The sequence below is a fragment of the Aedes aegypti genome, chromosome 2 (genome assembly GCF_002204515.2).
Source record: "Aedes aegypti strain LVP_AGWG chromosome 2, AaegL5.0 Primary Assembly, whole genome shotgun sequence".
Taxonomy (NCBI): domain Eukaryota; kingdom Metazoa; phylum Arthropoda; class Insecta; order Diptera; family Culicidae; genus Aedes; species Aedes aegypti.
The window spans coordinates 386,554,368-386,570,759 of record NC_035108.1 but is presented as its reverse complement, the minus strand read 5'-3'; the positions used below and the strand labels follow the sequence as shown (position 1 = coordinate 386,570,759).

Sequence of the window (16,392 nt, the reverse complement as noted above, 5' to 3'; positions counted from 1 at the left end):
GTTGACTTCAATTTTGCTCTGAACATGTACGACTCGTGCTGTAAAAATCAATTTGTTTGTCAACCCCTGCTCCACACGTACTTACTTGATGGACTACAATCCACTACGAATTTACGCCGAATGGAGTCTCCACTGAGCTCGGTACTGAGCCAATCGCTTAAAGAGCCAAACACAATGCAACGGCATTACGACAAGAACGGCAAAACAGCAACAACGATTTCGATGACGTGTCAATGTTTTGATCAATGTCGACTAAACAAGATTCAACATTAATTTGACAAGTGAAGTGTAGATCAAATGGGCTGTTGTACCGTACGGCCGTTCTAATTGTGTTTGGGGCTTAAGTTCCATGTTTTATGAGCTTGACAATATCCACTTCTATATATACTTGGTACAACTCATGATTTATGTGACGCCGCAGCATTTTATGCTCGCTGCATTTTACGCTAAAACTCCAAATCTTTCGGTCCACCTCTTTTATCGTCCAGCATTTATGGCCATATAAAGTAAACGGAAGGAGTTGTGTATTTTATAGCGTGAATTTTGTCTTCGTCTGCAGGTCAAGGGAATTAAGCTGGTTTCGGATCCCTTAAAAAGAACTATTCGCACCTCCCGAGTAACGTCATTATCGCACAGCTCTAAAGTACCAAGATATACACATTTTTCAACTACTTCAAATTTTTCACCACTCAGCACCAACATCACAATTTGAACCACACTGTCTACCGGCTATCATTACTTTGTTCTGCTGGTATTGACGGTAAGTCCAGTTCTCGCTGTTCAAGTTCGATTATATCGATATCGTCCGAAAAACGTAGGAGAGCACATACGACCGGGTGATGATGGCTCCGCTTCCTTGCACGCCTGCTCTCCTAATAGCTCCTTTAAAGGCAATGTTGAACAAAAGGTTCGAAAGCGCATCTGCTCGCTCCAATCCATCTATTGGACGAATCAGGCTAATCAGTTTCGTCGGAAAACCGTGTTCTATCATTTTCTGCCATGACTCATTTCCCTTTACTGAATCGTACGCCACTTTGAAAACAATGAACAGATGGTGAGTCTGCAAGATGTATTCCCGGAACTTTTCAAGGATTTGTCGCAAGATAAACATTTGATCCATCGTTGACGAAAACCAGCTAGGTATTCGCCGACGAAGGACTCCTCCAGCTGCCTCAATCTGTTAAACAGAATACGTGACATTATTTTGTACGCCGAATTAAGGAGCGTTATTTCTCGATAATTGGCGCACCATGATTTTGACGTTAACTACGTTTTACGGCAACATACTGGGTGTCAATAGGGTAACGACTGTTTATTTCGTTCTTAAACGCTAACAGTTGGCGCGCCAGTGGCAAAAAGTACAGACAACAATCTTTCGAACATTCAGTTTCTATCACTGGCCGCCGAGCGGCGACACTGGGTGAAGCCCAAGCAGGACAGTTCGGTTTTGCGTCGTCCGATTGATTTTGGTGACGGATTCGCGCGTTTTTGTTGCCGGAGAATTTTTTTCCCCCTGTTTTGGAGCGTCTTGCTGGGTAGTGCTTCGTGAAGCCCAAGCAGGACAGTTCGGTTTTGCGTCGTCCGATTGATTTTGGTGACGGATTCGCGCGTTTTTGATGCCGGAGAATTTTTTTTCCCCCTGTTTTGGAGCGTCTTGCTGGGTAGTGCTTCGTGAAGCCCAAGCAGGACAGTTCGGTTTTGCGTCGTCCGATTGATTTTGGTGACGGATTCGCGCGTTTTTGATGCCGGAGAATTTTTTTTCCCCCTGTTTTGGAGCGTCTTGCTGGGTAGTGCTTCGTGAAGCCCAAGCAGGACAGTTCGGTTTTGCGTCGTCCGATTGATTTTGGTGACGGATTCGCGCGTTTTTGTTGCCGGAGAATTTTTTTCCCCCTGTTTTGGAGCGTCTTGCTGGGTAGTGCTTCGTGAAGCCCAAGCAGGACAGTTCGGTTTTGCGTCGTCCGATTGATTTTGGTGACGGATTCGCGCGTTTTTGATGCCGGAGAATTTTTTTTTCCCCCTGTTTTGGAGCGTCTTGCTGGGTAGTGCTTCGTGAAGCCCAAGCAGGACAGTTCGGTTTTGCGTCGTCCGATTGATTTTGGTGACGGATTCGCGCGTTTTTGTTGCCGGAGAATTTTTTTCCCCCTGTTTTGGAGCGTCTTGCTGGGTAGTGCTTTGTGAAGCCCAAGCAGGACAGTTCGGTTTTGCGTCGTCCGATTGATTTTGGTGACGGATTCGCGCGTTTTTGATGCCGGAGAATTTTTTTTTCCCCCTGTTTTGGAGCGTCTTGCTGGGTAGTGCTTCGTGAAGCCCAAGCAGGACAGTTCGGTTTTGCGTCGTCCGATTGATTTTGGTGACGGATTCGCGCGTTTTCGTTGCCGGAGAATTTTTTTTCCCTGTTTTGGAGCATCTTGCTGGGTAGTGCTTTGTGAAGCCCAAGCAGGACAGTTCGGTTTTGCGTCGTCCGATTGATTTTGGTGACGGATTCGCGCGTTTTTGATGCCGGAGAATTTTTTTTCCCCCTGTTTTGGAGCGTCTTGCTGGGTAGTGCTTCGTGAAGCCCAAGCAGGACAGTTCGGTTTTGCGTCGTCCGATTGATTTTGGTGACGGATTCGCGCGTTTTCGTTGCCGGAGAATTTTTTTCCCTGTTTTGGAGCATCTTGCTGGGTAGTGCTTTGTGAAGCCCAAGCAGGACAGTTCGGTTTTGCGTCGTCCGATTGATTTTGGTGACGGATTCGCGCGTTTTTGATGCCGGAGAATTTTTTTTCCCCCTGTTTTGGAGCGTCTTGCTGGGTAGTGCTTCGTGAAGCCCAAGCAGGACAGTTCGGTTTTGCGTCGTCCGATTGATTTTGCTGACGGATTCGCGCGTTTTCGTTGCCGGAGAATTTTTTTCCCTGTTTTGGAGCATCTTGCTGGGTAGTGCTTTGTGAAGCCCAAGCAGGACAGTTCGGTTTTGCGTCGTCCGATTGATTTTGGTGACGGATTCGCGCGTTTTTGATGCCGGAGAATTTTTTTTCCCCCTGTTTTGGAGCGTCTTGCTGGGTAGTGCTTCGTGAAGCCCAAGCAGGACAGTTCGGTTTTGCGTCGTCCGATTGATTTTGGTGACGGATTCGCGCGTTTTTGTTGCCGGAGAATTTTTTTTCCCCTGTTTTGGAGCGTCTTGCTGGGTAGTGCTTCGTGAAGCCCAAGCAGGACAGTTCGGTTTTGCGTCGTCCGATTGATTTTGGTGACGGATTCGCGCGTTTTTGATGCCGGAGAATTTTTTTTCCCCCTGTTTTGGAGCGTCTTGCTGGGTAGTGCTTCGTGAAGCCCAAGCAGGACAGTTCGGTTTTGCGTCGTCCGATTGATTTTGGTGACGGATTCGCGCGTTTTTGATGCCGGAGAATTTTTTTTCCCCCTGTTTTGGAGCGTCTTGCTGGGTAGTGCTTCGTGAAGCCCAAGCAGGACAGTTCGGTTTTGCGTCGTCCGATTGATTTTGGTGACGGATTCGCGCGTTTTTGTTGCCGGAGAATTTTTTTCCCCCTGTTTTGGAGCGTCTTGCTGGGTAGTGCTTCGTGAAGCCCAAGCAGGACAGTTCGGTTTTGCGTCGTCCGATTGATTTTGGTGACGGATTCGCGCGTGTTTTCGTCGCCGGAGATTTTTTTTTTTTTTTTTTTATTTTTTTTTTTTTCACCTGTTTTGGAGCGTCTTGCTGGGTACGTATTTGGGAAGGCCCAAGCAAGACGGTTTATTTTCGGGACGCCAAGAAGTTATGCTGTCAGTGTCAGTTTTGTGTTCAGTCGAGAATGGATTACCAACTGGTGAGTTCGTTTCATGCTTATGATAACACATATTTTCTTGAAAGCGTAACTTTTATGTAATATTAAAACAAACTTTGTATGGTTCGTCACTATATGTGTCGGCATTATGCTTTTTTCTTATACAATTTGAATATACATATATTTTTCTCTTTTTGACATTATTAAAAATTATTTATTAAAAAAATCTTTTGAATTGTTTGACATTGTGAATGTTGACGTATTTTCTAAAACTTCTACCATATCGAGACAAAATGCACAGTAATACTCATATGTAATTTTCAAACAAACTATGTATGGTTCGTCACTACAAGTGTCGGCATTATTCCTGTTTCATATAAGTTAAAATATATACATGTAATTTTCAGTTTTCGTCATTAATAAAAACGTCTTGTGAATTGTTCGACATTATAGATGTTGACGTATTTTTCCAAAAACTTCTCGAGACAAAAATACAAAACTAGCTTTAAATACAAGTCGTATATTTCCCCCTTGTCCATGGATCGCATCACCGACCAGAGGTGACTCCCAGATCTTTTCCTCCCTCACTAATAAACACCCTCCCCGTGGTGATTGTGGAGATGCAGAGGTATTCTCGGTCTCTAGAAGCAACAATCATTACACCCTAACATTCCTTCCCCATCCCAACTGACTGTAAGGACTTGGCCGGCGCCGTTATTGATCAATAATATTAGATCTGCTAAAATTGCACTTCGAGAGTAAGCGGAAACTCCCATCCCTTATTCATTTGGATCGTAGTGCAATTCTTACCAGTTCCGATCAATCACGGAGTAGCAACCATTGACATGTACAGTCAGTCTATGCTATGCTATGCTATGCTATGCTGGCCGCCGAGCGGCGACACTGATGTTTGTATTCCACTCACTGAACGCGCTACACGCAAATAAGAATAGTAGTCGAGAACTGTCAAAACGTATGGAAAATAATGAATAACGTAAAATACTTGCAATTAGGAAACCGGATCAAAAAATAGTTGTGATTAGCAATCAAGTGTAATGTAAAAACATCACTTTTTGTGTTTTATTCATCTTCCGTGGTGCTTTCTTTGCTTCAGAATTTCGTTTTTACTACCACTAAAAAGAGCCATCTATTGCCGCTGTATTGAAAATCTAAAGTTTTGCGACCGTCACGAAATTATGTTAGATTTTGAACGCTAATAACTCAGCCATTTGTCGATAGATTTTCAATATTTTTCCACCAATCGGTCGAACAACACAAACAACAATTTTCTCGAATGGAGAAAACTATTGATTTTTGACAATAAACTATTGAAAATTGGGAAAATGTCGACCCCTTTCTTGTGCAACAAATCACGTTCAAGTAGTTTTCCACGCTTCTTTTGCGTTCCGCTTCGCACTATAAAAGCAGACTGATTCCAGCTTCTTCGCTCATTCTTGTTTTTGCCGTCAGACTGTGAATTTGGTCGGCGAGCAAGTCTCGAGTCCCTTTCGTACCCTCAGCTCAGTTTTTAATGGGACGCGAATGGAACAACACGCATATCGGATCCACCGCGAATAAAACCGTTTGTTGATGCGTCCATCGTCATCGTATGTGCGCCGCCAAATGTGTCAGAACCTGCTCAGCTCCTCGCTATCTGTGCCACAGAGCTCTTGATCATCAAGCGGCTGCAAATCCAGCGGACGGAATGTGAAATCGCTCAAAATTTCTAAATTGACTCGTGGTTCCAAAACTGGCCCTGCAGGAATCGTGCGCAAAGGCAAGATTTGTACGAGATGGCTGAAGAAAATCGACCAAAACGGCTTTTTGAAGCGCCCATCGTCATCGCCACCGCAAACCTCATCGAGCGAGGAGGATTTCAATTACTCGAATTCAACAATTCAATCGGCCTTTTTCAGAACCAACAAATGCGTACTAAAGAGTTATTTGTGTAATATTTCCTAATGTGTTTACCACATACTTGCTATAATCTCTTAATTCATTTCGAAGCATCATACAATATCTGATTTATTACGAATAATTGACAATACGGCAATTAGAGGATGTTTCCGAGGACGCTGCTGCAGTGCCGTCAAGATGCAATAACAGCATAATGCTCATCTTGTACATCCTTTGCCAAGGCATCAGTTTCATATAGCCTACTTCCCACATCAGAATGTGAAGAATACGTAAGGAGAAGCATCATCTGCTATTCTAAGGGTATAAATCATACCTCCTTCGTTGAATTTCGTTTCATTCTGTTTTGGCTTTCGAGCTAGTAAGAGCTCCTCCGAACCTGCTCAGCCCCTCGCTACCAGAGGCACAAAGCTGTTGATCATCAAGTGGCTGCAAATCCAGCGTCCGAATAGTGAAATCGCTCAAGATTTCTAAATTGACTCGCGCTTCCAGAATTGGCCCTGCAGGAATCGGTGCGCAAAGGCAAGATTTGTACGAGAAGGCTGAAGAAAATCGACCAAAGCCGCTTTTTGAAGCGCCTATCGTCGTCGCCACCGCAAACCTCATCGGGCGAGGGGGATTTCAACCAGTGCACCGTCAAAATGTGTCCGTGTTACGCGAATTCAACACGTATTCAGTACTGTGCCATTAAATCAAATTTGAGTTAACGCACTAAGGTTCGGTTTTTGGGTTGTTTTGCTCTTCGCTCTCTGACAACAATAGATGTAGATGGAATGATTGAAATAGGGGGAGAAAAATTACTCAAGAGTAAGTTAAAAAATAGGTACTCAAATATGGGTTTCCCATATTTTTCATGTAGGCAATACAGATGTACAAACACATGTCTGAAAGTTTTTCTTATCGGGTGAGCTCATGTGACATAAAGTGGTTTGGCACAAACTCGTTCGATATCATTGTACGGCATTTCCTGGGAACCCGTTTCCCAAAGACACGAGTCCCGGAAAGTAATATTTCCCGGAAAACTATTTTGGCATAGGGTCATTTCGCACAATTGTATTACACACTGAAAAGTTGTTTGACATTACTTGATTAATCAATAATCGTTCAAAATCAATACAAATCCTCAACCGAAAATGCCTTCCGTCTTCTTTTGCAGCAACCACTTCCACATTCTGACACGGTAGAGTTTTTCCAGCGCCTTTCGCCTGAAACGTTGTTCTTTGTGTTTTACTACATGGAGGGCACCAAGGCGCAATATCTGGCGGCGAAGGCTCTCAAAAAGCAAAGCTGGCGATTTCATACGAAGTATATGATGTGGTTCCAGCGCCATGAAGAGCCGAAGATCATCAACGAAGAGTTCGAACAGGTACGTAAAAATTGCTGTTCAATTGCCAATGTGTATGATAATACTTCATTTACCTCCTGACAGGGCACCTACATCTACTTCGACTATGAAAAGTGGGGTCAACGGAAAAAGGAAGGATTCACTTTTGAATACAAGTACTTAGAAGACAGGGACCTGAATTGATCTACGATGATTGTGGAACTTCTTTTTAAAAAAATATTATAAAAATGGAAAACTGAAAAAATAAAAAATCGGAAAATATACTGAAAGCATATTTGAAACCAACAAACAAGGGTCAAATTGAACAAACTCGAAACGCACTGTAAAAGTCTATCGCCATCATCGAGAAACGTGAGAATTTTTTCATTCGTACCCCTTGTCCCATGTTAAATAGTGGGTTCGTACAGGTTCCACACTCGCTTAGTAAAAATCGTCCTAGAACAATGCACAGTGCGCTCGTTTTCTGCATCAAAGAATCCTGTTTTGAGACGAAGACATCCGATCCGTCTGTCCAAATTCCCAGAGGCAGTCCCGCAGAGAAGAGAAAGGCCCCCAACACGAAAAAAGGGGAGATGAAATGGAATATTAACCACTTTCAGCTGTTGATTGGCATTGCCCAAATTGCTCAGAACATCGCCCAAAATTTGAAAATCTCACAAGCACATCCACACGCATATTGTAGCGATTGTTAGCTGCGCAAGCTGTATGTAGAAATTTACGTTTTTCTTTCGTTACGTCCGACTTTGGAAGTTTACTCATGTTCGTTTTATTCATCGCTTATATATGTACTGCCATCCATCAAGGTCGTATTAGGGTTCGTTGCTTTGAATTCCAATTGTCTAAATTGTTCCTTGTACTAGTTGTCCTGCCGTTTTTTTTCTGCTGGAGAAACTTTCTTTGTTATGCAAACGGATAAGGCACTTGTTTGGAGCGCTAATCGAAAAGTTAAATGTTACAAAACTATTTATTCACAAATGACCATGCCGGTAACTTTCGTTTTCAGCACTATTGATCAATATGTAAAGCATTTTTAATTCTCATTGAAGAATAGTGATTGGTTGCAAATAGACAGTTCAACCGGAACCGTTTTAGCATGTGCTGTGTAACATCTTTTTTCGCTTAGAGTTATTCAAACATAATTCAATATTAAGAAATATAAAAGAAAAAGTCACAAAAAGTAAGCAGTTTTTTTCGCCCGTCAGTCTTTGAATAAAAGTCATCATCATTATAGTTGTAGTAGGAAAAATCAGTCATTGTAGAACAAGACTCAGCGTATAATAGTAAGGACATTCATTTTATAAATATACACACAACACACCAACCACCAAATGCAATGCAAATAAAAAAATAGTACAGCAAAAGTATGAAAACAACAAATCATATATTGGAAATATTAGAACACGTTTTTTGAACAACATAAACTAGCGAGAATAGCACTGTTTCTTTTACCGGAAAGAAATTGCTCCTTCCATTCGATTAACAGTAACAAACCAAGAAACGTTCATCTATATCTTGATGTGAAGACCGAGCGACAAGATAACAAAGATAACAGGTTTTTTGGAACAGTGAACAATTATAACTAAACGCCCCATAAGCCAGGAACGACTGTCCGTTCATAGTCTAATAAATGAAAGTGGTTAAAATACATTGTTCAATTGATATGTGGATAGCAGCAACACACTTGAAACCAGAAAAAATGAAACAAGAAATGAGAAAATAAAACTGCATTCAAATGTGATTTATAACTATAGATAAAATAAAAAACAAAATAAACTTATATATTAAAATTGCGTTTATATGCTCGTTAGCTCTGTGTTAATTCCCATCGTTTATTGCTGAGATCATCTGTGTATAATTTGTGTACTTGCGCTTTTTAGCCACGAGTTAATGCCGTCCACTGGAAGCATTTGCCCTTTGAAGGAAGCACACGCTAGACCACGGACTAGCATGCAACGCCTTGGGGCATAGTCGAAATACGCTCCTAACCAAAAGCTTTCCGGACTGCAGCGGGAATTGAACCCACACTTCTTGACTCGATGCGGCTAAATGCTTGGTTACTACAACAATCCGTCATGATTTAGCAGGACATGTCCTGATTTACAGCCTTTTTCGGCTAAAATTGCTTAATAAATCAGGTAAGTTTTGTACATTTTTTTAATACATTAAATCTCCTCATTTTCTCAATTGATCAAATGGTACCTATCTACACTAATCACACGGCCACGAAGCCCACATTTGTTGAAAGAAACTAGTCGTGCGTTTACAAACTATTGAAGGATTACTGTATTACTGACTACATTTTAATTTTAATTTTATGAAGGTAAATTTACGATGATAATGCTGGGTACTCACTATATCCCGCTTACCTCTAATTTGTTTTATTATCTATCACTCAAAATAATCCAAACGTCATTGCTACGTGAAAAATATCGTAGATTAATCCATATTCATTTTACCTCCATTTCACCTGACCAAGATAAAGATCACTAAGCTATTCATAATCACCAAACAGTGACTCGGTAATTGTTACTGAGGTTACCTATCGCACTTACGTGAAATTCACGTAGGTGCCTAAATTAATTTTGACATCTGCATATTGTACGTACATTCGGTGTTGAGCTCAAATCCTAAGATGGCAATTTTTAAAGAACTTCAGAAGCTGCTGAATTTTAAACCCTGTGTAAGATTGATTTCAAGGTAAATATGCTTTGAATACCGAAGAATCCCTGCATTACTTCACATTTTATACCTCATTTATAACATCTATCAATTATAGCACGCGAAGGCTACACAGACCAAACACACAAAAATTGGGAAACAGGATTCAAAATGTTCAGATTGAATATAATAATATCACAATCTTTTAAGTATGTTTACATTTTCCAATTGGGAATTAGTTTTCTTCCAATGCCTATTAGAAATGAGGTTGGTTTTTATTACAGTTAAATTTAATGCAAAACCATCTAGACCCTATTGAAACGCTTCGTAAAGGCTACCGGAAAATCCACGTAGCTCTTACGTATAACGCTGGTGGAATGGACGAAGTTCAAAAGTTCATGCGTTCATTCTGGGCTACCTATGATTCACGTAAGAGCTATGTGGAAAGTGCGATGGAAAAAGCCATGTATGTTTTCACGTAAGAATGACGTTTGGATTATTTTGAGTGTATGAAAATCTAACGGAATATGAAGACGATTCCTTTCAAAAAAATCCCGCGAATTTCTGGCAAATTTCCTGAGAGATGCCAGCAACATCTGTAAATTGCTAGTAGATTCCTGAAATCTTGGAGGTATTTAAGAATTTTCTGCGGCATTTTGTGGATTTAAAATCTGGATCCAAAAAGGAACCTAATTTTAGCAGAAACCAATGTTTTATATAACTTTGGCGACCTGTGGCATAAAATGTTGACGTGTTGGAACATTTCTGAGAACAGCATTAGATTCAGCAACTCCAAATCTACTAGAGACATATAATTTGACCCTTGAGACACGCAAAAATGTTATTTTCCTTACGCTGTGTTATATATAGGTATAGGTAGAGTTTGTGATAATAGTTCTGGTAAAAATTGGAAAATTTAATGTAACAATTAAAATTCCTGACAGACCTGATTAGTGAACATATGGTGACATTTCTGGAGTAAACAATGGCGACATCTTACGATTTCAAGGAATACCAACAAAAGTCTTTCAAGAAGGAAACCTTAACATTTCAACTAACAATTATTTACTAAATTACTCATAAATTTGTTGGAATTATACTTGGTAGTTTGTTTCCCAAGAAATACTTACATAAACTGAATGTATTCAATTGACTGTTTAACGATAAACTTGCGACGATAGCTGCGCCACCATATTTCACATAACGGAGGTTATTAGAACTAACTTGGCAATTTGGAGGTTAAAATCACCTCCAAACAGTAGCGATTTTGCGGTGGGATGTTGACGTTTGATCACGAATAATTTTACTAGAAATTTCAACAAATGCGCCAGGCGTTCATTCGCGACTTGATAATCTAATTCCAAATAGGCGGTTCTCTGGAGAGTGGTAAAGTATTTGAAACAAGATCAATTTTAAATAGAGTAAAGTGGAGCAAAAGTTCGAGTGGGGCAAGAGTTTCCTTTTTTAAGATTTCTAGCTCTATTCAAAATAAAACTTATAACTGCTATGGTGGTTCGAATGCTATTAAAGTAAGAGACTTTCACTTCAAATATGATAAAAAATCTATTGGGATTTGGAAAAGTTATGGCTGTTTGTTGTTTTTGGACGTGAATATTTTTATTTTTGGTCAAGCTTTCGTTGCATGGAATTAAATAAAGATAAAATCTTTTTCAATATTTTATGTAAGGGCGTTTCTAGCCCTATCATAAGGATGCTTTGAAATGTATTAGTTTTTGCATAATTGCTTGGAAACAATTGCTTGGGCCATAGTGGGGCAAAAGTTCGACCTATGTATGAACTCATTGAAAAATTTGCAAATAAAATCCACATATTATATTCAAATTTAGCGATTGATCATGTAATCAGGCAAGCAATTTTGAAACTGTTTTTTTGTTTTGTTTGTCAAGAACGAGTACCATGAAACGAGAGTCATAAGGAATATCACTTGAGAAAGGTACACATGACAAAAGGGTATATGTATAAAGCTTCAAATGTTATCACTTCCAACGAAAATAGTTTTGACATGAAGTGTCATACTTATGCTCTCTACTTTTGCAGTCGTTTTGCTTAACTGATTAACAGAAGATGTTTAATTTCGTTTAGTATTTATGCCGTGAGTCCCCTACTATCAATGTTACCCGCATTATCAAAGTTATCCCGTTTCACGATACTCGTTCTTGACAAAAGAAGGCGACTGCTGCTACAAAAGGGAGTTTTCTCTATATAAATAAAATAATTTACAAAAATATCAGTTAAATATAATAATCCATTTACTATTCACATCCTCCCGGTCGGCTACCACACCACACGTTCTGGCTAAGTAATTTCATTGATCTTGGATCAGTTTTTTCCGTTTTTGTGTTGCACTTTTGCCTCAATATTCCAGATTATAATCAAATTTAGCAATTTTGCTTGAACAATTCAATATAATAATAAGACCTTCAATTCCTTATTAAAGTACGATTCCTTTTGCTTAAATTGAACCTACATCGTAATTAATTTTGTGTCATTTCAACCAGGGAATTGACTTTCCTTTTTCATGGTAATGGATTTTGTTTGGAATATGTTAGAACTTGTCAGTTTAACCTTTTCATTATGGAGATGCCAAGTTGCGACATAAAACCTTCCATACAAAATCCGTTGTCAAGAAGAAGGAACATTGACTGCCGCAGCCATAACGGATTATAGGTTAAAAAATCGATCCAACGAAATTTGTAGTAATCAGTAGCTGTATCGATGAATGTTATCATTTGAATTGAACTTTAAAACAGGAATCTTGCCTTAATGTTGCATTTATGTCTGTGTTTGAATACTATTGCGCTACTACTTGTTGATTATGTATGTATTTTGTATCTGAGTTGTTTCAAAAATATATGTGGATATAATCTGTCCTTCTCATGCATTGAATGATCTGCTTGCAGAAGTTTATTTCATGATTCGCTTATGTCTATACGTATATTTCATTGGTTGGAATCTGTTTGCTGTATTGACTGGACTTATCGGTATGACGTGCTCGAGAGAAAAGTACATTTTTTGTAAAACTTTCTAAACCTATGAGAAAAGATGAACTCAAAAGTCTGAGACTTAAAGTTAATAGGGAAAGTTACCTGTAACTATAGATGGGAAACATGCAATGATGAACATAGGCGCGTATACTGTTTGTGATGTTTCTGATCTATCGACATTGCGGTTCTGTTTTCAACAAAAAGTATTTTATTAAATTTATCACAGAGATTTACTTTGACATTTTACATAACTGTTATTACTATTATTCACCTACCCGTGATACGTATGCTACTAAATACAAATGACAAAAATCTGTAACGATAATAAGTAGTGTAGATACGAAAGTGGACTTAAGCTGCAAAGAACGAGGAAAACATAGCAGGAGATTTAAAAATGGGAATCGGTAATCGCTATAAGCCTCATAAGTATGGTCTGCTTGGCAATGAAGTTGATGAATGTGAGGTATAGAGATTCATATTTCACGTTGGATGCGGTCTACGTTGCTTCTACATTCAAAGCTCTAATTTTGTTTCATGTACAGCGAGTTTGAAGTACAGATAGTATGTGGTTTTCGTTAGGGATCTTTTGTATAAGAGATTCGTGGAAGCGGCCATTGTAAGCCAATAGAGCAATGAGAAGTGTTGAAATGAGAGACAATTTTAGTATGTTTGACTTGAAGGATTTGTAAACCAGTTAAAATAATTTGGGTTTAAGTTATTTCTGATATTTATACTCAAAAAGAGTTAAATGATACTGTTCGCCTAACAAAAAAAAATCGTGTCCAAAAATCTCTTATATTAAAGATTTCTGGTTAACATTGATCTCTGGGTTTATAGGCTTTTCTAAAATGAGCAGAGTAATCTCCGTACTGTTCTGTGTATACACAATTATACTATGATTTGGATTTGCTAGAACCAGATAGAATTTCGTTTGATTTACCTTCAACTAGTGTATTCGTGCAACATCAATAAGTTGTGACATTTGAAAGTAGTAGGTTCTGTAGTATAAAATGATTCGTCAGCTGTATTTTTCATAAGGTAGAATCTGCGATCGTGAACTTCTGTTAAACAGTTGTTTTGTTTTTACGTGTAGGTTACCGCACTTTGCTGCCTGCTATTGTCTTATGTGTAAGTCACGAGGACATGAATGTACTATTCATTTTTGATCTAATTATTACTTCTTGCACTTTCCCTAATTGATGCTAGATTTCTACCGCTTTTGTGTGTTCATAACTTATTCCGCGCATCCGATTTTTGCACTTCTAAACATGCCGTTAAAAGATTCTTCGTTACTTGATTGTTTGCTTATTGTATCTATGTTACAACCGTTGAAATTGCAGTAATTTGTCAAGTGAAATGCAACTTTGCTCGTGTCACCAATGTGAAATGGTTGTCGGTATGCTTTTTAACCATCGTAATGGAGATTCTGTGCTTGTTTGAGAGAATGATAATGGGTGCTGCTCATGTTAATGACCCCCCGAGTGGCGCGGGCTAAAATCAGTCTCAAAGGTTTCGCATCATCGAGATTGCAAGCTGTTAGAGGAGAATCCCGACTGCAGACTAGTCATTGAGCCTTTATAGTTGGCGGAGCTAAGAATCTCGTGAAAATACATCAATTGAGCAGGACCATCGCAAGATGGCGGACACATCCACTGCAGAACGTATGTTCCAGCGGTGGCCATTTCATGGGAACCCTGAAGAGATACTAGATCAGAATACGCTCATCAAAGAACAACCATGATACTTACTTGAACACCTTCCTTGGGTTTACACCTGACCTTTTCTTCGAGTCTAGTGTAGTGTACGCCTTCTTTCATGTCAGCGTTATCGAACACGGATGAAAACGAATCTGCAATCGAAACAAAACCCCCATCAATGTATGTGATCCGAGATCAGTAAATTACCGTATCCTACCATTGAAACTCTGTTCCAGATCTTTATCGGTTCTGTACAGCGCAAACAAAATGTCATTCTTGAGCACGTCAATATCCCACGTCAGTACCGATTTGGGGTCGGTATTCTTGATAACCAGCTCGAACATCTGACCCGGTTTCAAATCAACCGATTTGTACAAACCATGGTGTTCGTGTCCGTGGGGTACACCGTTATGCTCTTCTACAGACTCCGATTTGTACAAATGTTTAGGTATGAGACCACCTTCATGGATCATAGTCTAAAATGAGATAAGGATTCGCTTGTACCACAGTATGGTGCTAAGTATTTCTTCCATCCCGATGCTGAAGTGTTAATTTGCAAGAACAAAGTTAAGCGTTGGTTAAGCAGGTTTAATGGAAACTGACTATCGTGTTAAAATTTTGAATACAATTTAGCTGTACTACTACTGTAATGAAAATGAACTAAACAGCTTCATACCAAAAGAATTTTATAAATGGATTGATGAAATCTTAATATAAATGATCGCTTTGGAATGAGGATTTCTTTGATCGGATGGTGTCGCTGGTTCCATGTTCGGAGATGGACTAACATTATACATATATGAATGGAGCAAGCAGCGGCATAAATGTGGTATGTTGCATTGTATTTGATAATTAATAAATCAACGATCGTCTTATGTAGTGGACATTTTGGAGCAGATTTTCGTACAACCATTTATAATGTTAATACATCGGAGAATCGATCGGCATAAAATATTATGGTTATTCACTGATTGTTTATAAAGTACGGTATTCTTCGCGAAATATATTTGCAAAAATGGTAGATTTACTAAGAAAGTTTTCATTTATTAACCTATGAAATGCTCATAAGCACACCAAGCTGTGGAGCAGGCTCTGTCTCAGTAGGGACGCCAGAAAGAAAGAGATAATTTTCTTGTACTGTTCGTCAAAGTTTTACCCCCTTGTACCAACGCCAATGCTGAAATGTTGAGAAAAATTGTAGTTGTTGAATAAATTACAAGTAAAGTCGTGAAAATATTTTGAAACAGACCTATGTTTTGAAATTGATTGAGCACAAGAAATTGCTAGAAAAAGTCACTGAAATTCTGACAGAAAATGTATCAAATAAAACACTTATTTTTATTTATTTTCATAAATATTCTAAAAACTGAGCATAAACCTTTTTTTGCATTGAAAATGGAGTTGGCTCATTTTCAACTTGAATTCATAACTCCTCCTAAGTCCCATCCCAGAAGTTAAATTCTAATGAAAATGATTTTTTTAATTGATTTCGTAACGACTTATGGATTTCCAATTATGTAACTTTGGCTTATGGTGAATGATACTTGTTAATGAGAGAATGATATATGGTAATTTGTTTCGTTAAAAGTATTTTTATTACCAAACCGGTATATTAACCCGAAGGAAAAAAAACATATACATAAATGTTTTGAGTGATGACATAATTCATGAAATTTGTATAAATTAATTCAAATCAATCGAGAAAATAAGTAATAGCCATAATATTTTCTTTGCCTCAACTACTTAACATTGCCGATGAAATTTCCCACGAGTCTCTTTTTTTTTCTACTGCAATGGTACCTAGTTAGGTTTTGCATTTGTGAACATGTGATCAACATTTTTCGCTTGCGGATGCGTGAACGTGTGAAATAGGTATGCAGAGATCGGGGAAAAAAATGTGATCATTATAAGAGTTCCTTACACAATGACACGCGCTCAGAAAGCACCGTGTGTACAATTTGGATGGCACCGCTTCCCCCACTGTTGAAATAGTTGGCTGCGAGTACAATTTGCAATAC

General features: G+C 39.0%; 2 protein-coding genes across 10 annotated transcripts in view; one reads left to right on the top strand and one right to left on the bottom strand.

Moving 5' to 3' along the window:
- Nucleotides 1-8,632, top strand: part of LOC5577014 (CCR4-NOT transcription complex subunit 3) — a 41,498-nt gene extending 32,866 nt beyond the window's left edge. For 3 of the 5 annotated variants that reach the window (XM_021846937.1, XM_021846935.1, XM_021846939.1), the window contains 2 exons: nt 6,826-7,035; nt 7,099-8,632. In XM_021846937.1, coding sequence (XP_021702629.1) covers nt 6,826-7,035; nt 7,099-7,197 — 309 coding nt within the window. In that variant the 3' untranslated portion in view covers nt 7,198-8,632. The remainder of the gene's footprint in view (nt 1-6,825; nt 7,036-7,098) is intronic. The other 2 variants (XM_021846936.1, XM_021846940.1) reach the window with 2 other exon arrangements.
- Nucleotides 8,633-11,920: 3,288 nt separating this feature from the next.
- Nucleotides 11,921-16,392, bottom strand: part of LOC5577013 (protein real-time) — a 40,585-nt gene continuing 36,113 nt past the window's right edge. For 4 of the 5 annotated variants that reach the window (XM_021846930.1, XM_021846932.1, XM_021846933.1 and 1 more), the window contains exons 7-10: nt 16,296-16,370; nt 14,592-14,850; nt 14,426-14,526; nt 11,921-14,371 (exon numbers count right to left, since the gene is read on the bottom strand). In XM_021846930.1, coding sequence (XP_021702622.1) covers nt 14,195-14,371; nt 14,426-14,526; nt 14,592-14,850; nt 16,296-16,370 — 612 coding nt within the window. In that variant the 3' untranslated portion in view covers nt 11,921-14,194. The remainder of the gene's footprint in view (nt 14,372-14,425; nt 14,527-14,591; nt 14,851-16,295; nt 16,371-16,392) is intronic. The other variant, XM_021846934.1, reaches the window with a different exon arrangement.